We start from the raw sequence: 24,096 nt of genomic DNA on the forward strand, positions 1-24,096 counted from the left end.
ACCCAGCTTTCGAATCTTGCGGTCCCAAGAGATCGCCGTCTATATTTGCTGGGTCTGGCAGGTCGCCAACAATAGCTGTTTCGCACGAGTTATATCTCACTCCCATAGCAACCCGTAACAAACATAAATGAATTATGTCCACGCGTGCCGTTCGATACTTTACGAGAGGCACCTCCGCGTCCTCCGCCACGGTCAAATCCAATTAGCTCGTCGCCGAAAGTGTTGGCGCTAAATCAATCGCGAGAAACGGCGCCGGCGCCGCGCAACTTTTCACGCGCATATTTTTCTTCTCATCTGGTGTTTTTTCATCCCGGAGTTTTCCGTTTTTGTGTTCGTAGAAGCTCCGATTTATGCACGACGCGCTATTAATCACGGCTAATTTCTCGAATCGGAATCCAGTTCGACTGCTTTTATTTAGTTCGCGAAGGAAAGACGTGACATATCGGCGATGTAGAACATTTTCCTTGGGAAGCGTGTAACACGCAATAACTTGCAGTAAAAATGCCGTTAACTTTATTACAAATAAAATATATCCCGTATATCTGAATTTCCAATTCGTTTCCGCTTGAGCCGAGTAATAAACGAAATGGTGTGATAAATAAAGAAGGATTTAGGGACGGGGTTTGTGTACGGGGTGCTTTCGCGGCTCTTTAGCATCCGATAATTCCCTCTGCATTTCATTACCATTCCGATTATTCTAATCGCCACTATGTACGATCGTCCCTCTTCCGTATTCTCGTCCCTCTCTCGATTCCCATTCGATAATCGCGTTAAGAAGCGTAACAAAATGTTCGTTTGATAGATCTTATGAATACAAACCTGATGATGTGATCCGTATAAAATACAGTATTCTGAATAATTTTAAAATTTTTGATTTCTTGACTATAATTTATATTTTTTTTTATAAATAACAATGATTGTACATATCTTTTATAATTAACTATAACTATAGATTTTTTTATAAATATATTATAGCTTTTATAGATAAAGCTATAAAATATTTATAAAAAATAAAATTTATTGCATTATTATCATTCTAAAAGCACTGTAAGCACTATTAAAATTTTTTCATAGAAACGCTTTTAGAGTCGTCGATACGTACTTTCTCATATATATTCATGCATGTGTGTGGGAAAAGCGGGGAGAGTTCCATGAATTTCACATGGTAATTTTGCTTTGGCTGCAACCGGGTTATCGGAGTAACCCTGATGTCTCTCGGCATAGTTGTATATCAAACTGATAATAGTAATAACAATAGTAATACACCCGCAGGTATTCCGCTACTTATTCTAATTTCATGAAAGTGATTTTATTGCCATAAATCAATGAGGCAGGCGCAACGTTTGAACAGCATAAAGAGCCCCTTTATAATATTTTATGCTACTCGTGCCTGGCCCGTTTAATCCACTTAAATTACCATCCAAAAGACAGAAATATTACGTACTGAATTAAATTACGCACTAAATCATGACAAAATTATTTCACAATATGCATTCTACCAGCAAGAGATAATACGATAATACCTATACTTAGCTCACCGATTATAAGCCTTTTATAATCCTTCAGCTTCAATCGCTAATTGCTAATCGCTCACAGACTATCCCTAGATATTTTCGTCGAGGAAAGACTGATTCGAAACAACTATTTATTCATCTTTTCCAGTGTTATCGATTCTACGTAAAAGCGCTATTATCGTTCGTCTCGACGATGCTAAATACAAGTTAAGAAACAAAGGATATAAACGCAAGATAGGGGACAGTCCCGAGGCCCATTTAAACGCATACACGCATTCCTATTAGTACGGGCCGTACATACAGTGCTCGTATAGGGCTACGAGATAGGGGGGAACGAGGGTTTCGGCCGTTTCGCACGACGGGGTTGGACTAGCTGGCGCCAGGTTTATCTCTCTACCCTATCGCCTCGGCCTATGCCGTTATGGAGTGCCGTTATAGCGTGGGTGAGGGGGAGAAGGTTAGCTGCCTGCTTGTGGCGCAGACGGTGCCCCTCGTCTCCTGCAAAAGCATTGTGTCAGGGGAAACAAGTCGCGTTGCCCCGACGTAGTTTCCCACGAGATACCATTATCCCGATTTAGAGCGGGTAGCTCTATTCGCCAGGTGTAGCTTTTGTACGCGTTCAGGTACCCTTGGTGGAAAAGAGGTGAGACTACATGTGAAAGAAAGTGAAAGGTTTAAGCTTCACAGCGTGAAATACCCTTTTCCCCCACTCTCTCATCATCTTAAGAGCATTTCATCATTTTGAGACACAATGTTTGGAAGATTCTGCGAGAAGTTGCGAGAACTTGATCGCTTTTTTCTCTCGAATGTTTGGAAAAGACAGAAGTCAACAGAAAAAAGAATAGACCGCGTCAATATAAATCACGGTTTATTCGTACAAACATTTATAGACATTTTCTTAAATTTTTAAATAAAAATATTGAAAATAGGAAGGTGTTTGTTATCTTATACGCATGGCATGAACTCGCCCCATCCACCGTTACCCTTCTAACTCTCGGCGCAAACTATTAGGATTTCGTCAGATTTGCATTTCCCGAACTATAATAAGAAATCACTAAGGGCAATCGTGTTAAAAAAAAAAATATTGAGAGGGGCCAAAGTAGAGAGCAAGTAACTCGATGTTTGAAATAGTGAATGATTTGAAGATTTGGTAAAGGTTTTAACGGAAATACTAAAACAAACCATCAGGATAAAATAGAGAGCAAAATTAATAACTTGATTTTGGAAATAGTAGTGAATGGTACGTATTGATTTCAATCTACAGATTTTATGAGTTAACGCGACTTTCTTTCGGATAATAATAACGTTTCAATATTTTCGATGGATTGCCCACGGTAATACCATTTCGCTTGCCATTGTCGCTTTACTGCAGCTTTATAAATCACAGAGTTGTTTTGCAGAACTTACGAAATATCATCAGTGCATCGCGCGTGCAATCAGGAGGCACGACTAATTGTTATCCCTATATCGACTCTTTGAGTATTCTCTTTTTCCAATGGGGAAAAATTGCTCCGCCTCCCTCGCCCCGACTTTCCGTACGCACGCGGGCGATTGCGGTCGAGAAACGAGGGTGCATGGACGGGTTGTTTGTAATTGCAATCTCTGGCCGCGACAAGGCTGGATCCGCGGATCCGTGGATCCGGCATGTAAAAAGTGAGCGTTAATCAGCGGGGCGTGGGCGGCACGGCGGATCGCGGCGCGGCGTAATTAATATACACCCGACGAGCGGCGTGTTTGCGGCGCGGCGCGCACATCTATAGACGAACTTTAGGACGCGGAGCGTTACGCGCCGGGATTGCGGGACGTGGATTACGTGGGGAAACGGGTCGTTAAATGGCCAGGCACAACAAACCATAGCCCGACGCACCGAATAGAGATCCCTCCTCTGCTCCTCCCCTTCGTCACCGTTACGACGTTGAACCTTATTATCTCCGTTCGGTCCGCGAGAGATTCACAGGGAGATCCGTAGGCAGGCCGCGTCTGCCGGTTATTACTGATGGGGTCCGGGGGTATTAAAGGCGCTTCGGGGGCAGGCCGCTATTGATCTTCGGCCGCTCTACGTCATACTTAAATACAATATTTCGGCCGACGTGTAATCCGCTTACGGAAGTATCCGCGCGTGGCTAATGCGCCACGCAATAACCGACGCATGCAGCGGCCGCCGTTCTGTTCCTTATTGTAATCGATTATTTGTATGCGCGAATAATTATATACCCGTCCGGGCAGGAGGGGGGCGGGGGAAATCGTACACGGTAGAGAGCGTACATGGTTTGTATGTAACATTTCAGAGAGCGTGTAATCCTCTTGCATGCGCGAGTCGAGTGGCAGCCATTCGACTGTACTAATGATGTATTAATACATACATTTATATGTATAAATATCTTTCGTGTCTGCATAATAAAAGTACCATGTCGCGTGTTCTTTACACGCGTATTTCGTATGAAAGCGCATGCAAATGCAAACATGTGTATTCAAATAACTTTTTTGTGTGCCGCGGATTTCTCTGTCAATCTGAACTTGTTCGCTGCAAAAAAAGCGGAAATACCAATTTTCCGATACTTTGAATAGTTATTTATTTGCAGAAAGTAATCAGGGACGATGAGTCAAAAGTTTTTTAAAACAACAAAGATTCCAACAAGAAGAACAAATAAAATCTTTAAGAGTAATCACTATCCCCGATTATGTATGCGTAACAACGATTCGTGACATCATTTTATTTTTCAACGTTGGTCGCGACGGCGCCGAATAACGGTACTTCATTAGCAATTAATTCGACACCACCGATCGATTAACAAAACCAATTTAATCGGCACTGCGAGAGCGCGGATGACCAGTTCTATTAATTGGCGGAATAATCGGATCACAAGAGATTGTCGGATAACGGTCTGCTCGCAACGTATTACTTTCGATAATAAGCTCTATTATTGTCTGTCAAATCGATATCTTATTACTGTATGAAATGACTTTAGTTTCAGGCACAGTTACGTATGTTTTGATATTTAGATTGAAACTTATAATATTACAAACGAAAACAAGAGACAGCATGTTCGAATTTTCACAAACAGAAGACTGTCGACTTTCGATTCTGCATATTTTTCGTTAAAGGGTATCAAACGAATAACTCGATCAAATAACGCATGTTGCATCCAAGAAGTTAAACTAAAACGAGTGGAAGAAAATAAACAGCAATATTAATCGCTATAATAATGTTAAAGATAGCCGATCTTAATAAATCGACTGATCTAAAGCGATCTCGTATATGTCCTCCTGCGTGATTAATATCGGCTTTAATTGCAGCGAGGAGATAAATTAATTTATAAGCATGAGACACATTCCTCCGTTGATGTTAATCGCCAAGCGAATGATCGATTATTCGGCGGTTGCGAGTGGTTGAATCATTTATTGGTAACGAGGATAGTAAAAGGCTTCCCCGTAGCGCGAAGCCAGTCTGAAGGGAAACGAATGTATCGCCAGTTATTAATTACGCAGACGTGGTGGTAAATAATTCCCATTAGGCCGGTCGATCGTTTTGAATCGCAAGGATAGCGCATTTCGGTATAATAATGCATTATTGTAGGTACAGTATTGTCGAGAGAGAGTCTGGATTATGTACGCAGCCGTATGTTGCCAAGTTTAATTAGAGTAATGATCTAACTCGAACTATCGTCCGACAAGCAATTCGTCCTCAATTGTATCATTGCGCTACGTCGTGTAACGAACACATCGCTCTATTTAATCGAGACGGATTTGTATATGTATATTATATCGACCGCCTGCTTCATATCACGTTGCTAACGACGAAACGTGAGCTTCTTGACAAGGACAACTAATATCCTTTGTTAGAAATAAACCCACCTGGTTCTATATTGAACGATCTTACATTGATCTGACTAGAGCTTCTGTCATCGTATTTTCGCTAAAATCCATACTCTAATCTTGGAATCAGTCGCTATTTCCAAAATCAAGTTATTAATTTTGCTCTCTATTTTATCCCGATGGTTCGTTTTAGTATTTCCGTTAAAACCTTTACCAAATCTTGAAATCGGTCACTATTTCAAACATCAAGTTACTCGCTCTCTACTTTGATCCCTCTCAATATTTTTTCCTTAAAACGGATTGCCTTAGTAATTTCTTATTATATTTCGGGAGATGCAAATCTGACGAAATCCTAATAGTTTGCGCCGAGAGTTAGAAGGGTAACGGTGGATGGGGCGAGTTCATGCCATGCGTACGAGATAATTTACACAGAAGTGACGAGGGAAACTCCGGGTGAAGTAAGAACTTACCATAGAACCAGCACTGCTTCTCGCCGAAGCGGGGCCTCAGAAACGTATATTGCGGTTGAGGCGGTAGATGGTCCAGAAGCGCGGCCAGACCGGCGACAAGGAAGGGCCCACCCCAGGCGTAACAGGCATAGACCCTGAGCCTGAGGGTCTCCTGACCTTTCTCCAAGCTCACCGGTCGCAAATCCCTGAAAGCAACAAAAAGCGAGGGCTCAGTCAGCGAAGAGCGTGGCGATTGCGAGGAGAATAGCGCGGAATTGTGAGAAACGCAGGAAAATAAAATATCGAGGCGGGTATATCCGCTCCATCTCTATTCCGCTTTTCCTCTCTACTACAGCGGATGAATGGACGACGAAAAAGCCATTCGAGAAGCTTTTTTTTCCTTCTGGCCATGACATAGAAGTAATAATGGCCTCGGGGATAATTATTTCTATCGTGAGGAGGTAGCAGATACGATAGGCAGCGTAGTAATACAATAGAGGTACCATAGATTATCGTTGTCATCGATCGATCTTCTGGTTATTAAAACGATGCGTGAGAATTCGGCACGTTTGCTCGTAACGTACTAAATCGTAAAGCTTTGTCATTGTCCGGCTTATAGTGTAATGTCGTCATAATGACACTCGTAGCAGGGAGATGAACGCTGGGGCTTAACACGTGAGGGGTTGTTATCCGTAAATCGCACCCTAACGCAAATATCGACTATCGAGAAGTAGCGAAAAGTGAATACAAGTAGAAAACATAGTTTAAAATGTTAAATCATTTCTGACTTGGTTTATTAAATAAAGAAAAAAATTCAAACGCGTACATTTTTAATAAATTTTTAATAGAAATTGAAGTCGTATCGCAATATTTGATACAAAATGATTGCATTTATCGGTAAAGCAAATATTGCATTAATAATTAAACTGCTTACATTTTTTCATAAAATTGTAATTAATAAATTTTTATTAAACACATACATATATATATGTATTAAAAAATAAATAAATAAGTATCATCATATCTTGAATGTAATACATATATTGCAAAGATTTAGAAAATATATATCCCGCAATATTTTCATTCTTCCGGAAATTAATGGCGCTTTTCAGCAAACTCATTTTATAATGTACTCTCTTGTTAGCGTCATTCTTTTAATGTGGGTAATTTTGTATAATTTGTGCGATTCATGTAGAGAATAAAAATACACTGACATCAACGAAAGCTTTCTAACTAAGTGATATGAGTTGGTGCAGACAGACATTTTCATTTAAATATTCTCTTTGTATATCCGCTCTCTGAATCACCCCATTATATAAATTTTTACTGAAGTTAATCCGAACACACACATTCATTAAAATACATATAGAAGGAGGAGAGAGAAAGAGAGAGAGGGGGGGTGTGCATCGTAATGAGCGTGTCATTGGAAAGTAAAAATTTGAACAATTTTTCGGGACTCAGTTGCGTTTTTGCACGTCAGATAATTTCGTAGTTTATAAATAATAAAGTATCTGTGCGCCATAATCAACACTGCACGTTATTATGTTTCATATTTATTTGTTTATCAAATGTGCATTGTTGTTAGCGTGCAACATTAAATAATGTAGTTTACAATTACATGAAAAAATATCTCGAATAGTGTTATAAATATTAATGTAGGTCTGAATATGCAATTTATAATTAGATAGTCGCATAATGCGCGCACGATATACATTTTTCTTCAGAAAATACATTCTAAATTAAAAACATGTGTACCTCTCGGATATACCGCGTCTTATCCTTCGTTTATAAATTCTTTGATCAACTCAAATTGATCTCTTTTCTCAACTAAAAAATAATCTCGTACTAGTCTCGGAGTGCAAGCGATTACTTCAACATCAGAAGCTTATCTTCAGCTGTAATTATAAAGCTCTGTTTAATATTGAAAATAATAAAAGACGTCCCCATTTAAGTTTCCGTTAAGAAAAATCTGAGATGCAGCCGGGCGATGAAAGGAGCGACGATAGTTCTCTCGTGGAGATATTTCCCTTGATTAAGTTACACAAAGCACCTGTCGGCCAAACTATCTCGGAAGTTCCAACGCGGTGAAGATGTCCGGCCAGACGTACGGCAGATCTAGCGAGCGCATTCCGCCGAGAACGAGAGAGGAATGGCGAATGGACAGGCGCGCGTGGATATCTCAAGATACTAATTTCGTGGTGCCTACGCCTCATTTCCGACGGCGCTAATTAGGCGTCGCCACCGCTGGTATGTACTGTGTTCCTCCCCGTGTCACGCTTTCGTTTCGTCTTTCTCCCTCGTCCATCTCGAGCGCGAAAGAAGAGAGTTAGAGGGGGGAGAGAGAGAGAGAGAGAGAGAGAAAAAGAGAGAGAGAGAGAGAGAGAGAGAGAGAGAGAGAGAGAGAGAGAGAGAGAGAGAGAGAGAGAGAGAGAGAGAGAGAGAGCTTGCGACCGCGACGTCTCGTTTCGACGTCGGCACAGGCGCGGCGGCGCGGCGCCACGATAATTCTCTACCCCGCTTCCTGATGGAGATCGAGCCAGAGAAACATTCTAGCCTCGGCACGGAATTGGACATTAAAATGTCTTCGTGGTTGGGAAAATCACCGGGCGCCGTCACCTGCCGTTTACGCCGCGGCACGCGTGGGTGCGTTCGTCGTGCGCACGACGATATTTCGGTGCTAAATCGAGCGTGAATCTCCTGTCGCAAGGACGCAATTATGCGAACAACAACGTTGCACGTGCCGTTCTCCGTAACGACGAGACGATTCGTCAGCGCAACTTTTTTCTCCCCCTTTTGATACGAAGATCGGTCTCTCGTGCGCCGAGATACGGAGCTATATTTTTGCGATATAACGAATCCCTCCGAGAAAGAGAAGTCTCATTTAAACGGAAAACGTTGTACTTTCAGAGACGCTTATTGCGTAATTGCGTCTCGTGCTTGACTGGCAAAAGAGTTCCGGGGTGCATGCATGGAGGTTGCAAAGCCGAGTTAACGAAGTCGGTTATTAAATAGACGTCAGGTGGCCATTGTTAATCTTTTGATCCTCCGTAACAGCTATTGTGGACTCCGCGCATCTTGTCACGAGCTCTTTTCCTTTGGAATATTACTTCCTCCTCGTAGTACGGAGACGCGGACGACAACCGAAATATAATAACAATTTCCCCGTGCAGGTTATTATGCCGCAAACGTCGCGCATCGCGCGCGGTCACGTATTCGAGATTTATTTCAAAATGACACTCAAGTTTCGCAATATCCAAGAAATAGTAACTCGAAGACATACATGACTAACAGCGCAGTCACATAAATCTCGACCATGCTTATCGTAAATCTAACGTCTACAATGTTTGCGAATTTCTTTCTCTTTCCCTGCGGAGAACGCTGGAGCTTTATGGTGCTTTGATCTGTTTTTTTCTCGCTTCTCAAAACAGTTCGATAAACAAATCGCTACAGGGACGATATTAAAGCGCGTGGGATCGAAACATTTATTAATACGTAAACAAGGCGGTTTGCCGACGAGTAGATTACTTCGTTAGAATCTTCGCCGCGCGGCTTGTACGTTCGAAGCTCATATTTTATCACTCCCCCCCAGTCCCCCGCGCTATCTTTCCCGGACTTTAAACGGCGCGGACGTAATGTCGGTGCGCTGTCTCGTTGGTCGTAGAAGGTAAGAGCTCTATATTTATCTCTCCGATATGGTAATTATACGGACGGCAATTAGCGACAGTGTCGGCCGTTAGAGCGCCAAACTCTAGGCGGAGAGCACCGCCTCGCGGAGAATAACGTATAACGGGGAGGGCTCGTCGTTACGTGGAAACAAGATGGACACAAAGATATTATTTATTACGTCGACGTTCCCCCGCGTTACAGTCCCGCGGTTTTGTAGTTTTTGTACGTGCGTTTAAGCGTGTGTTTTATTACAGAAAATGTTAAAGTGCGAATTACATAGATTACGCTAGGAAGAATAACATTTAATTGCCACGGAATTCCTGTGTAGAAAAAAACATTCTCTTTCATTGCATTAAATTACAGACCGTAATTTACGTAAAATTTGCATTCGCAAGACAATACGAGCCGTTACACCTTCGTACTTGTAAATAAACGTGAAAATTTCTTGTTGCAACTTTTTTTCAAACAGATCTAAAAAATATTTTTCGTCTTTCGAGACTCATCTGCGTATACGAGCGTGCATTCGAGTAATTTGCATTACCACGACTTCCACGTTCACGCGCGAATCCTGTCACAAGCGGAGCATCAGGATATGCCGCGGAAACTTCTCTAGAGAGCGCATCAAAAATGATGATTATCGACAACGCCCTTGAGAACATCTCTCGAGTACCCCTAAATTCCTTCGGAAAACGATAGCGACGGAACGAACTTTGTCATTCGAGACGTATGGAAAGTAAGTTTAAACTTTATTGAAAAGTTTCGAGGGCTCTCAAGCGCGCGGAAACTTCTCGTCGAGACGCGAAAATGTTCAACTCGACGGTTCCTTCATCCTTCATTCATCGTCGATCAAGGTATCCATCCATCCTTTGTCCTCCCCCCCTCTCTCTCAACCTCCCATTGTCCTCGACCTGTTTACACGTTCTTCTGAATCTCAAGATCAATCGATCTCTTCATCTACATGTTTATCTATCTATCTATCACCGCCCCCCACGCGACACATGCCGGCGGCACGTACATCTCATTCTAGCACAGATCGAGAAATGATACGGCCTAATAGACTATATAAATTGCAACGGCTTATGGGGAATTAGCCAATGTAGTAATTCATGCAAATCTATGCGAATTCTCAGTAAACATATCTCATCTATATCTGAGGTGCGTTACATTACCTTACGATATAAATTTTACATACTGCGTGCAATTAATTCAATGCAACAATTAATTGAGAGCAACGTCCTTTCGCAGAAGTTTCATAGCAATTAAAGCGTTATCCTCGTATCGTAAAATCTCTGATTAATTAGAGATAACGATACGTAGCTATATACTTGTAATTTCTTGATTATGTTATTTACATTATAATGTAGATGCGACCGTTTGCGTAATTAAGATTTTCTCGCGAGGAATGTCACGCGAGCGAGCGTTTCACGGTTCATTTAGTTTCCGCGGGCAATTGAAGATTAGAGACACCTTTGTCGCCTATAATAAAGATAGCCTTTGATTCTCTAACGCGTGCGAGATAGTGTAAAACGGTAACGTATTAGGTCGATTAGGACGGACAAGCGAACGAGGATCTGAGAACGCGACCTTAATTAACGATAATCAACGAACGTGACAATTACGAAACGCTGCCTCTCGTGCGCGAACACGATTGTCGCCTTTCTCGGATCGACATCGTCCGCGAGAACATCTTAATTCTCGTGTCAAAGGTGCGAATTCTCGTTGAAAGAAACGCAACGCGCGCTCTCCCCGCACGGTTTCCGGATAATCAATATCGCACATCCGGAATCAGACGGCGATTATGTCGACGGGAAGGAAGATGACGATAGAGGGTTTACCATTGTTACCGCGGAATACTCGGGGATGCGCTTCTCCTCCTCCCTATCCCTTTTGCTTCATAGCTTTTGCTAGTTATCCGCGCCGTCGCTCGTGAATACCATCCCGTTACCAATAAGCCGCCGCGATAGTAATTCGAGAAGCGGAAAGAAAATACCGAGAATTCCCGCTCGCAGGAAAAGAGCTGCGAGCTGGAATTCTTCATATTATATATATATATGTTCAACATATATATATATATATATGTTACGGGCAAAGTCCGCATGGTGTGCAGTGTCGGCATTGCCCGGGCAATGTCAGCATTGCACAACGCGACTGGGCAAAGTAGTTTATTAGCGGACATTGCCCGATTTGATGTGGGCAAAGTTAACACTGCCCATCCAGCGATGGCAATGTCAGCAACTATTATCACATTGCAAATTTTGCTCGGTTCCAAGTGAGCAATGTCGACAATGTTAAATCTCCGTAGACTAAGCTGCGCTAAATGGACATGTCAAGCTCAAAGACCGAAAACGCTCACTGGGGCGAAAAAACTAACCACAACGCGTTGTGTCATATTGAAAAAGGCCACAACGCGTTTTGGCAATGTGAAAATGCCACAACGCGTTGTGGACGGTTATTGATGCAGCCATGACACGACGTGGATGTTTTTAATTACATGTGAACTTTCCACGCGTAAAAACCCATGTGGTAACTCGTCTCGCGTGGAAAGTGTACGCGTGAAGGCAGTAGGTTCCGCCCCCCTGCAGGAAGCTCCATTACCGTTAAACTAGACACTACAGTGTGCCTTTCAAAAGCACCCTGTTTATATGCGTGGACTTTCCATGCATGGAAAGTTGTAAAGCCATGTGGCAACTCGTCTTGCGTGGAAACTGAGCCCCTCCCTTGCCTACATAAGACTAACTGTTAATTTTCGACATTGTCCACTTGAAATCGAGCAAAGTCCGCAATGTGATAATAGTTGCTGACATTGCCATCGCTGGATGGGCAGTGTTAACTTTGCCCGCATCAAACCGGGCAATGTCCGCTAATAAACTACTTTGCCCAGTCGCGTAGTGCAATACTAACATTGCCCGGGCAATGCCGACACTGTACACCATGCGGACTTTGCCCGTAACATATATATATAACGTCCGGTGGATAAATTCCGGAACGTGCTTCATAAGCGCGCGGATGGATCGCCAAGAAAAAGTAACGTCCAATAAAATAATAATAATAATAGTCACTGATTCTCCGATAATAAAGAATCTAAAAACGTTTCATTGCATTGTATGTTAATATCGTACATTATCAATTCATTCGATTATAATTTGCCATTCCTAAGTCGTGACGAAGAGTAAACAGCTTTATTGTAATGCCATTCTTGTAATTTTAATATTATTAACTTTATTAATACAGCACTCTCTTAAAATGCACACGCACCATTTTGCGTGCACCGGGTATACATATACCGCAAAAGAAAAGTAAAAGAATTCTCCCTCGAGCTTCCTCGTGCCATGCCGCAATGTCTGGAGCGACGTGGCCGAATCGAAGCTGCAGCGCTCGATCGTATCGCTCCGTATCGCAGCATCGCGGAATGACTATGACGGTGATTATCGGAGAGTATCACGTGTCGTTACTACTTATCGCGTGCGGCACGAACAGCGAACTTTCTTGCTCGGCAAGAAGCGGCCTCGGGCACCTTTTCCCGTTCTCTTTTTCGTTCCTTCTTTCTCGCACCGCCGCGCCGCGCGAATCAATCGGCGACAGCCGGGGATACGAGAAGAGGGCGTGCCGAGGGCCTATTTCGCGATCGCGGTAGCTTCGACTTCCGTGAGACACGAAGAATCGCGGAATCGCCGCTACAAACCGCTATATATGCGCCAAGAGTGGGTGCATGGAGATACGAGAAATATCAGAGAACGCTATCCGGAACACGGCGCGCGTAATCGAGCCTTCGAATCGCCTGTTGCAGCGAACGTTCCAATTGCAGTCTTCGTGCATTTTAAAGGAGATAAACGTGCTGTTAGTGTTGTTGGCGGGTTCTCTTCGCCAATTACGATCGTAAGAACTGCTTCCGTAAGGAACTCTCGCATCAAACTACTTGAGTAAATATTTGAGGTGAAAACAGTCTTGTTTGTGAGACTGCAGACAATATAAATAGCACGTTAAATAGCATTCTTCAGTTTCTCGATGCTTATTAAAGATGACATTTTTTTTGTAACGCTAGACAACCAGCGTTATTTCGGTACATGTAGGCATCCTATATGTATAGAACTTTGTAATTAGGATGGTCGATGGAAAATAAATAAATTCTAACAGCATCTTAATAATTTGTGTAATTTAAAACAAAAAATTTAAAATTATTTTAACGGCGTTTAAAGTTTGGTTGCTCTAGTGTTAAATATACGCACTTAGAGATTAATTAACGTAATATATTCAACGATTCAATAAGAACTCCGCCGCACAGAAATAGCCTAAAAAGTTTAATATTGGGAGAAATGATTTTTTTTCGATGTCACAACATAGATTGATCTCAAAACGATCTAACAATAAAATTACAATAAAATTAATTTTGTCTAGAAAAATTCTTCTGACACGTTTATGATCGTCTAGACACTCTAGACTTAACTGGTATTTCAAGATTGTCGCCCCTTTCACTTATAAGAATTATATTCTTTTAGATAGGATCTAACGATACCTACGATCATACGAAGCGTACCTGAGCGGTATGCGTCCTTGGTATAACTGGTTCGAGGAATGCCATTGCATAATCAAAAGCGTTGCAGAAGACGAGGCAGGAAGTCTGATCTCCCTAGCTGGTCTCCCTAGTTTCGATGTGTATCACAAATGAAGATAGAGGAAAGATGATACGAGCGACCTTGGCAGACGCAGCTGCGTCGAGAGAGAGAGAAAGAAAGATAGAGAGAGCGCGTAGGATATATTTTAAAAATATAAATCCCGCGTGAAATTCGTAAAACTATCGAGTGTGTGTATATCCACTCGATCAAACGACAAATCAACCGATCGTATATTTTTATCACATAAAAACGGTGTGGATTTAAAAATTCCCGGAATGTGTCGTTTACAATAATAGACCGTCCGATTGCGTGCGTAGTGATTTAACTAAAAATATCGTGCATAAAGTCGATCTTTTTTTAACTCTTCAAAATACGTACGTAAAAATATGATGCAAAAGATGATTTATTATATGTATATAAATATACAATGTGTAAAAAAATGTTCAAAAACAATTTAGTTGGAAACAATTTTTTGTGAATTAACATAATCTGTATTATATTGTTTTTTTTAATGTCAGAAATCAATGTTTGTGGAAATTTAACAACAAGATAGAAATTGAATTCTATATTAAAATGTATTGATAAAGAGAGAGAAAGCAATTTTCCAGGAAAAAAAAATAAGATAGGTGCTTTTGAAGTGTATGTGGCAAGGTGCTTATAGTATCTTGGCTTCCCGGGAGCTATTGCGGAACATATGCTATCTTCTCATCTTTGAAACTATGGATAGCCATCGGAAGAAAGAGACTGCTTGATATGCCGCGGTATTATGAAAGAAGGTAGGAGGCAATTCCGCACTCGATATGCGGATTTCATACGCGAGCAAATCGAGGGGGAAGCCGCAGAGAGTGGCACGTTGTCTACTAGGCAACTTGAGAAGTCGTTCCGACGATAGTCACGGGAAGTTGTCAGGTGTTTGTTGACGCGGGGGTAACCGAGGAAAACGACGAAGACGATGGCGGCGCGAGCGAGGGAGCGAGAAAGAGCTGTGGTGAGGAAGGTATACAGCGGGGGTGGTAAAGTCGCTAATGGAGGAAAAACAGGAGGGACCAGAAGGAAAACAAACACCGGGAGTTAGCGGAGCGACAGTCTACCCTCCTATGACCGCCGGTTGTCGTCCCGTTGCTATAGAGCGTTGACGTCCGAAAAACAGGGAATCGAACCATCTTTTGTATTATCACGTGCGGTATACGCTCAAGCCACTTCCATATAAGATGGATTGTCAATATTGTAATGCTTATGGAAAATATTATCACAGTACGTCAACGCGAATTACAGTCGCGTCCATTTTCTTGCGATACGCGTCATCGTGACGTAAATCAGTCAAAACAACAGGTTTTGTAGAAAATCATTTTGAAAGTATAAAACTTACAAATATTTCTTTTTACGAACATCTAAAAAATTGAAATTATATCAGTTAAATTTGACTATACAGCATTTAGAAATCGAGATTATGATTTATTTTCGAGACGCTTTAAAGCGAATTGAGCTAACAAAAATATAATTAATTCATTCCAATCCGATTTCCTTTTAAGAACAATAATGAAGTTCGTTAACTATCATTATCTTCATAGATTACTGACCGTCATAGATTTTCTTCCGACCCACCTAAGATGTATACGATATCGAGCCCCTCCTGTCCATTTAGCGAGCGGATAGAGAGAGAAGCAAACTCGAGGCTCCGGGGGGAAAGAAAATGAAAGACATAGCTCTCATCGTGGTCTCGATTCGAGTGCAGCTGGTTTGTGGGAGCGGGAAATCCCGAAACGTCATCCCGCGTTATACGGGACGAGGGTGAGAATTTATGCGGTGTCATTCTCTCGTCTCGGGACGCCCGGAACATCGATCTTCGAGAACAACGGCTTTCCTTTCTCTTATCAGAGATGTAAAATCGTTCGAGGCAACCGGTATGTAGCTCTATACGAATAACGTTGGAGCGCGGGGTCGCGAATTTACGACCGCGCTTTTACGATCTTTGTGAGATTCACGGCCGTCGAGTGCATCGTTCGCCTGTATCTCGCGTCTTTCTCACAATAGATAATGTTTAGTGCAATTCATGAAATTTTGCTAATACTAATTCGCGAGATATGATAAGATTTAAAAATAACCAGTTTTTCTCAGTTTACATATTGTAATTAAAAACCTGTAATCATTTAAGAAGCTTATCTAAATAAGTTTACGTTGAATATTACGCGAGATATTACGTAAAATATTAATTGCACAAATTTATTCTTTGGTAATTTAGCTTTATTTTAAAGGTGATCTTTCAAATTATGGTTTATATATAATGTGTTTTCTATTTTTAAAATATAAAATATTCAATCTATTTTTAATTTATTCCAAATTATTTATTACAAACACTTTTTTAGTGAGTATTTCATTTAATTTGTATATAAAAGAGAGGCAATGAAATGTTGAACAACTAGTTGTGTCACATAAAAAGCTTCAACACGAAACAGGCCCCAAGTCTTATCGCAACACCCTTATTCGTTATCCCTGCGTGTCTGGTAATGACACGCAACACAGACAGTTTCTGTTTAACCCTGAACTTGGCCATGTGTTCAGTAAGGTACATCCCTGTTATTCTTTGTCTAGACCTGTAATTTTCTCCTTATATTTTTGTACCTTTCACTGTAATATTTTATTCCTGTAGTTTTATCATTATCTTTTTATAACGCGCTCTTCCGCGACTGCTTTTTCCGTGTTTCCCTTTAATCTTGTCCTGCATGTCGACTGACAGAAGCAGAGCGAAAGATCGGAAGGAAGTGTGAGAAAAGGCAGCGCAAACGAAGCAAAGAAGGAAGGAAGGAAGGACGGAAGGAAGGAAGGACGGAAGGAAGGAAATGGATAGAAGCATGCACTTTAGGGTAGGGTTGATTGTTCGGTGGTTCCACGAGTGGTTATCTGCAAATGAAGGGCCGCAAATACGGAACAGTAGAGAGTACGGGAGCGACCAGGAGTAGTGGCGGGCGCGTCGGAGTTTATGGCGAGCAAAAGGGTGGTAGGGGGTTGAAAGGGAAAGAACGAGCGAGAGGGAGAAAGGATATCGAACGATTAACTGAGAAGGGCGACACGAAACGGCGGCGGTAGTTTGTTCGCAAATAATTTAATCACAGCCGCGGATTATTGTCCTAAAACGGCTTTCTTCCGCTCCCTCTCGAAGGCGACGCGGTTTTCCCGGATAAGGCGCGGGACAGGTAGCGGTATTTTCTATTTCTTTCTTCTTTCGCCAGTTTATCCCGTCGAGTGTGTCGCGCGCTAATACTGCTCTCTAATACCTCGCCACGGGAATATAATGTTTCAAATTTCCAACCGTGCGATAGTTTCGCCTCGATCTCCGTTTCCGGCCAGAGGGATAATTATTTCAGTCTTGTGTAGACTCTATTAGTGGGTATCGCGCGAGTTGCGATACAGATTTCATTGCTGGTATCTATTAAAATGAATGTTTATCAAGTTACTCCAATTATATTGATTTCTGGTATGTTGAGACTCTTTTATTAAGTTCCACTTTTGCAATATGAATGTGTGTGATATGTACACGATACAAAGAAATATTTTAGAGAAAAAAACAAGAAAAAGATGAGAGTATTAATTCTACAATTCTCTGGCAATGTGCGCTAAATTAAATCTTCATGTATTACGTCGCATCAAATATTGAAGATTATCTGTTTTAAGATTTTTCGCTAAAAGTGGGAAGAAAATACGAGGGAAAAAAGAAAATCGGAGATTGTTTTGACCAGAAAAAGTTTTCGGAACTGCGCGGCGGAATCGGGAAATCGCGCGGATACCGGTGAACAATGGCCCAATAAATCCGACGTCATTCCTGAAGACTCGTGTAAATCCTAATAAATTTCTGCGATACTGGCGACGCGACGGATCCTTTATCTACCGGCTGAGAAAGCTTTTCCATCGGTTTTTCCGAAAAAACGTGGCGCGAACGCCAGAATGCCTGTCAGGACGGTGGCATCCAGATTCGTGATCGATTAGCGTGACTAGGCGTTATGGATTTATCGTCGGCATTCCAGACTCAGCGGCGACGATCGTGTCAGCGATAATCGTCAAGGAAAATCGGCTTCCGGCCAATCGACGCTCGCGCACATATGTCGGTTTTGCGGGTTAGCATGGCAGTCTAATGGCCATTTACATCGACACTATCCGCCGATGTAAATGGCGGATCAAAGGGTGGGTGTCCGAGTTGAATGGTCCCGCCGGGCGCGTATGGTGCCTCATCAAAGGGTCCCTCCTTCGACATTCAGTCGATCGAGCCACGTCGCTCCTGTGGATTTGCGGTCAGCGTCAATGATGCTAAACCAGCTTTCTCCTGAATTAGACTGATAACTGGTAGAGGCAATTTAATGAAGAATATCTACTGCATATCTCATATACTAGTACATATTCATCTATAAATTAAATACGAGAGAAACGTTTCGATCCTTTTCATATCTAAATAATTCAAAATACTCAAGTTATCTCCATAAGAATATCTCTTAAATCGTAAATGATTATTTTCTGCCTAGCATAAACTGCGTGTTTCCCCTGCATTTTTCCATCTTGCGATGACCAAACAGCAAGTATAAAGATATTAATTTATTCGCACAATTATATTCCGTAAATAACGCGTCGCTACGGTGCTGTTGCTACAACCGCTTTCGCTTCAGAACAGCCTTGAACTGTTTGCTTGCTCGTACTCGCAGTAATGTTTGATGCAAGGGCGCTGTTTTATCGTAGCCGCGTATTAACGAGCACTTGCCCGTTTCGACTTCCGTTCCGTTGTGCTTCCGTATATCGTCGATGGTAGTGCACGTGGGCGGCTAAGGAAGATCGGAAAGAGTTACGAGCGCGAGCGAGAAGGGTGTCGGAGCGGGGTTTATACGATCCGTGTCCGCTGCCGCCGCCGCGTCCGACCCAGCTTTACGAGCGATAAAACCAAGGACGGAATCGAGTCGGCGCCTCCCCGCTGCTTTCCTCGCTTTTTGTCGAGCAGCTGCAAATCATCCACCACAAAACGATGACGGAGAGGCGGAAGTCGAAACGGCGTGGCGGCTTGCCGTTTGCGGTTCCGAAAGTGCGTCGCGAGGTTGCACGGAGATTCGTTCAAGTGTCTCTAGCAAGATGACATTTTCATTTGACAGATGTTCATGGATGTTAATCAAACGCGAGAGATGTTCTCGACACGAACGAACAACCGCGGTGGATGTGTACGCGGCGAAAAGAGGATTGTTAAACAGACCTGAGATAAACACGGAAGAGATGGAACAAGTTTTTCGAAAGTATTTAGTAATAGCTCTCTTTCTGTCTCTCCTCGAAATTGCCGGCGTACCATTCGGCAAAGTCGAGGGAGAGGGTGTGGTAATTCGATGCAACGTGCTGCAAATATTGATTAGCATTAATACAATTCGAAGCGCATTCAAATTGCTTCGCAAGAAATACGTGGAAGAAACGCATTAGTTGAAGACTTTCAATAAACGATGCTGGAATGGCACGCGAGTATCGATCTTCCTATCCTTTCGTTTTGCATGTCAAAATCGGGACGCATTCCAGCACCGTAAGTACCATACGATCACTAAAAAAACATTTGGAAGTCAGCGAACCGTTAAGAATCTAAATCGCAAATATCAAACAAAATCGGATAAACGATTACAAATTACAAATCAATACCAGGTTACACGTGCTGTAAGGTTTATACATCATAAAATAATATAAGACATGATAAGATGTTTTTACGGGAACATTAAAAGAAACGATAAATTCATATTTGCGGAAATGTAATTAGATAAGATAGTATGAAATCTATATAAATCTGCATTTTTTGTTTTCAGGTTCGAATAGAAACTAATCTAAATTTTGCAATAAAATTCAATACAATGCAACAAAATACGATTCAATATTAAATGATATCACATGCACATATCTGGACCGCGCAAATCTATGATCTTCACTGGCATAGTGGATTACTTAGTCAGAAGTCAAGATGCATCGACGTCTATCTCGGTGGTCCCGCGAGCGAAAGGCGGAAGAGAGAACCCCTCGACCCAGATCCGTTTCGCGGTTCGCCTTTACGAGCGGCACGTCCGTCACGCGGAAAGAGATTACAAGCGCGCTCCTCCGCCTCCGCACTTAGCGCAACTTTGGCGGTGCAGTTTGCTCGCCATTAACGAAACGTCGGGCCGGATGAGAAACCGGCGCCGCGTCGTGCCGCGTCGGGACAGGACGGTCGTGTCTGATCGGCCTCCCTTCGGAGTGGAATAATTGCGTGCACCATTAGGCCCGAATCCGGCTTAGGAAGCGACTTCTCCGAGTATCCCGGCTTCGATGGGGGTGGTCGTCTGCGCAACCATTGAAGTTGAAGAGGTACCCGAGGCATCGCGAATGCGGGAATTATTTACCGGAGGAATTATATTCCGTATAAAGCCACGAGACGCGCACCACCAAGCTCCTGGTTACGCATTCATGACGTTCTCATTATAATGCGACGTTCAGATTCGCCGTTTTTTTAGCAGGATATATCCCCTCCGAACGAAACTCTTGAAAATCTTTGTATTCTGCACCTGCACGGCCTTGCTCCGAATAGAGTATCTTTCTGTATTCTCTCGCATACGCGCTTCGACATATTTAATTGTGTGATTGATTAAAACTCGGCGATCTTTAATCCAGTAATTTTCACATGATCACATTACGACCATATGTCGACATTTTTCATAATAGTTTATTCGCAATTGAGAATATAAATTATATACATATATTTTTTATTTGCACAAAAATATATTCAATTTGCATGATTCTAAATTCGATGAGGCAGTGATTTTTTTTCCATGGAAGATATTTTTTTTCTGCAGTTTCTCTATAATCATCTTAGTTTAAATGCCTGGGAATATCCGGGAATGAAGTGTCGCGGACACACACTGGTTAAAGAAAGAGCAAGTAAAGCACCAATTATATATAGTCAAGTGGCAAGAATATTCTTCGCGACAGGCAAACCATCAGATGTTACTTGAGAGCATTTGGCCAGGTGGGAATCATCAAAAACCTGTCGCCAGGCTAAAATTCTGATGAGAGACATCCAGACATCAGACCAAATAGGACTAATAAACTACTGGCTCTGAACAAACAGAGATTGAGGATAGCGGTGAGACTGCTTACAGGTCACTCCCCCCCCCCTACACAAAGCTCACCTGTTTAATCTCGATCTCGCAGAATGGAAAGAATGCTGTTTATGCGGAGATGGTGAGAGAAAAGACAGCGTGCGTATACTGTGTCACTGCCCGGCACTTATATGCAAGAGATACAGAATCTGGGAACGAATGTTCTTAAGTCCCCAGAACTTAGAAAAAGCAAGGGTGGTGACTCTAATAGATCTAATGTTAAGCTGTAGGCTGGAGTCAAACACCTAGTTAACTACAAAAGTGAGAATATACAAAGGAGATACGTATAATCTAGGTGTCGTCAGGGACTGCATTGGAACCACTCGCTACTGTCTACTACTGCTACTACTACTACTTCTCTATAATCATTATAACAAAAATAGCGATAGAAAAAGAAATATTTTAAATATTCGAGAAAATAACGTATATACGTATATTTATATAGGTATACCCTAACTACAAGAAATTTCTCGATAAACAGGTTTTATTATAATTTTCCCAGAACATTTCTCGAGAAATAAAAAATGTAAATTTCGCCTTTTTCTTATGGTAATATTAAGAAAAAGCTCTCACGCGAGAGAGAACGCCAGGAAAAATAGCGATGAATACCAGTGGCGAGTTTGCTAGGTCGACCCCGTTATACGTTTTGCCGGTCGATTAGTTCCAGCAAGCAGAGCGAACGTCGGCGACTTTCTTGTCGATGTTTGCGACGCATTTAAGCGGGGTCCATCGAACGATGATCCCGAGTAACGTCCTTCCGAGAATTTCTCTTATCTGGCCGAGGCGGAAACCGAGGCGAGAGTGCGAGACTGTTCCTCTTCTTGTCTCGTTCCTCGACGGATGTTCCGTCTCGAAGTCGTTGCCGCTTAAAAATAACTTAAATGTAAGGGAGGGCATCAGCAGACAGCGCGGTCGATCGGCCCGATCGACGTCGACGACGCGACGAAAGAGTCGCGAGTCGTACAGTTGTGCACTTGTCGGAAATACCGTGGCTCACTTTGTCCCGCTAACGTCTCGTTCGCAGCTTACTATTTCGAGAAACGTTGCTTCCATTCTCTTTATTTCTCTAGACGAAATAAGAGCGCGCAAAAAAGGGGAGCGGTGCGCTTTTAAAGCTTCAGATGGTATATCTCTTTCTTCACTACGAAAAAAGACTATAGTACTGAAATAAAAAAAAACTATTCTCGCTTTTTCGATGCGAAGAAGAAAGAGCGACGAGGCAAGAGAGAAATGTTACGATCTTCAGGGGGTTGGTTTGAACCGAGGACGAACAGGAGAAACGAATTGCGCGCGAAATAACAAGATAAATGATGTATTAGTTCGCAGCATCCAGTCGTTTGTTAAATAAAGTCGTACGGATAACTGAAAGTGTCGGCAGTGCATTACAGCGGCCATTTGTCAAGGGCCTTGCTCTTTTGTAAGAAGACAAAACAGATCGATTCTTCAGCGCGGATAAAAATCGCCGGGATGAAAGCCGGGATTATTAAATTTATTGAGGGCGAACGTCCTAGCGGGCAATCTATCGTCGTCCGAGTAACGCGACGAAGCTCTACTACGGGCGACGTACTCGGTGGAACGAAAGGAAGAGAAGACACGAGAAATCGAGCGCGCGTGGGCGATGCGTGAGCGGAAATCGAAAGGCAATAACGAATTAGTCGCGCGCGAGTTAATGGAATTAACCGGTAATTGAACGGATGTGTCATTTAATTATGGAAAGCGACGACGATTGCGACCCCGTGCATGTAAAACGGCCAAATATGAAACGGCAAATGATTGGTCGTCATTCGTGATCATTTCTTGAATTTGCCTCTCCTTTAAATCGAAATAACAAAATTTAAATGTCAATTATCCGTTTGTGAAGCGAATACGAATGTAACTTTCCGAGAGTTGGAAAAAATACGATTCATTTTTATTTAACAAAATATTGCTAAATCAATTTAAAAAAAAAATTACAAAACATTTATTTTCTTAACTTTCATGCCTTTAAAAGGTTATTTCTACTATTCTGTTTCGTTACAAGTACTTTGCATAATTTATACTCGTATAAAGTCCGCGGAAATCCACTTCTCGTGAACTAATGGTGCTCGTTTCCTCGGTAGCGAAAAAGATAACCGGATTTTTGCCGTAGCGAACGTTTTAAGAGAATATCGCCGCCTTCGACGGGAATGTCAGCTGAATCTCCAAGCTTGATAAGGATCACCAAGGATCGCTCCGGCGAAATTAAGTTCGTGCCGTTCAAGGAAGGAAGAACCGACCGGTGGCGGTCAGGAAGAAGTTGAACATGTGGGCGACATGTGAGCGGTGAGCAAAGAAGACGTGGGTAACTTTCTCACCCACGACCAACACCAACAAGAGAGGTGGTAGAAAACGATGTCCTCGAAATCCTCAGTTCTTGTCGAGTCCCTCTTCTCTCCCTCCCGCGCGCCACGATTAACTTCTGCCGATAAATTCTCATTCGATCGTTTGGCATTCGTCTCGGCGAACTAGCGCGACCGATCGATCGGTCTCTCTCTCTCTCTCTCTCTCTCTCTCTCTCTCTCTCTCTCTCTCTCTCTCTCTCTCTCTCTCGTCCCGTGCGCACGATTTCTTTTCTTTGTCCTCCCGTTTCCTCGCTTCTTTCGCTCATTTACTCCAACAAGGTGGTACCGGCCCGGTGATGAAGTTACATTGAGGGATGAAGTTTGTGCGCGGAAGTTAGACCAGCCTGCACGATTGAAAACGTGATTGTTCCCAAGTACCCATTCTCAGCTAAGGAAGCGTTCGCAATTCGCAGTTTAACACGTCCTTGGCGCTACGTGGCGCAAGTACTTTTATCAATGAACCTTTTATTCGACGATTTTAACTTCTTTCCTTCTGACGGGAACAAAACGCTAAACATTACAAAAGCTACTTAAAAATG

At 42.4% G+C, this 24,096-nt stretch overlaps 1 protein-coding gene across 2 annotated transcripts in view; it reads right to left on the bottom strand.

Moving 5' to 3' along the window:
• The window catches only part of Mthl1 (adhesion G-protein coupled receptor methuselah-like 1), a 128,983-nt gene that overhangs the window by 18,153 nt on the left and 86,734 nt on the right, over positions 1 to 24,096 (bottom strand). Inside the window, exons 5-6 of one of the 2 annotated variants that reach the window (XM_077411846.1) lie at positions 5,801 to 5,985; positions 1,038 to 2,163 (exon numbers count right to left, since the gene is read on the bottom strand). In XM_077411846.1, the coding sequence (XP_077267972.1) occupies positions 1,973 to 2,163; positions 5,801 to 5,985 (376 nt within the window). In that variant the 3' untranslated portion in view covers positions 1,038 to 1,972. Of the gene's footprint in view, positions 1 to 1,037; positions 2,164 to 5,800; positions 5,986 to 24,096 lie in introns of those variants that run through there. The other variant, XM_077411845.1, reaches the window with a different exon arrangement.

This window comes from Temnothorax americanus, unplaced genomic scaffold, assembly GCF_048541705.1.
Source record: "Temnothorax americanus isolate GAGA-0224 unplaced genomic scaffold, ASM4854170v1 Scaffold3, whole genome shotgun sequence".
Classification (NCBI taxonomy): Eukaryota; Metazoa; Arthropoda; class Insecta; order Hymenoptera; family Formicidae; genus Temnothorax; species Temnothorax americanus.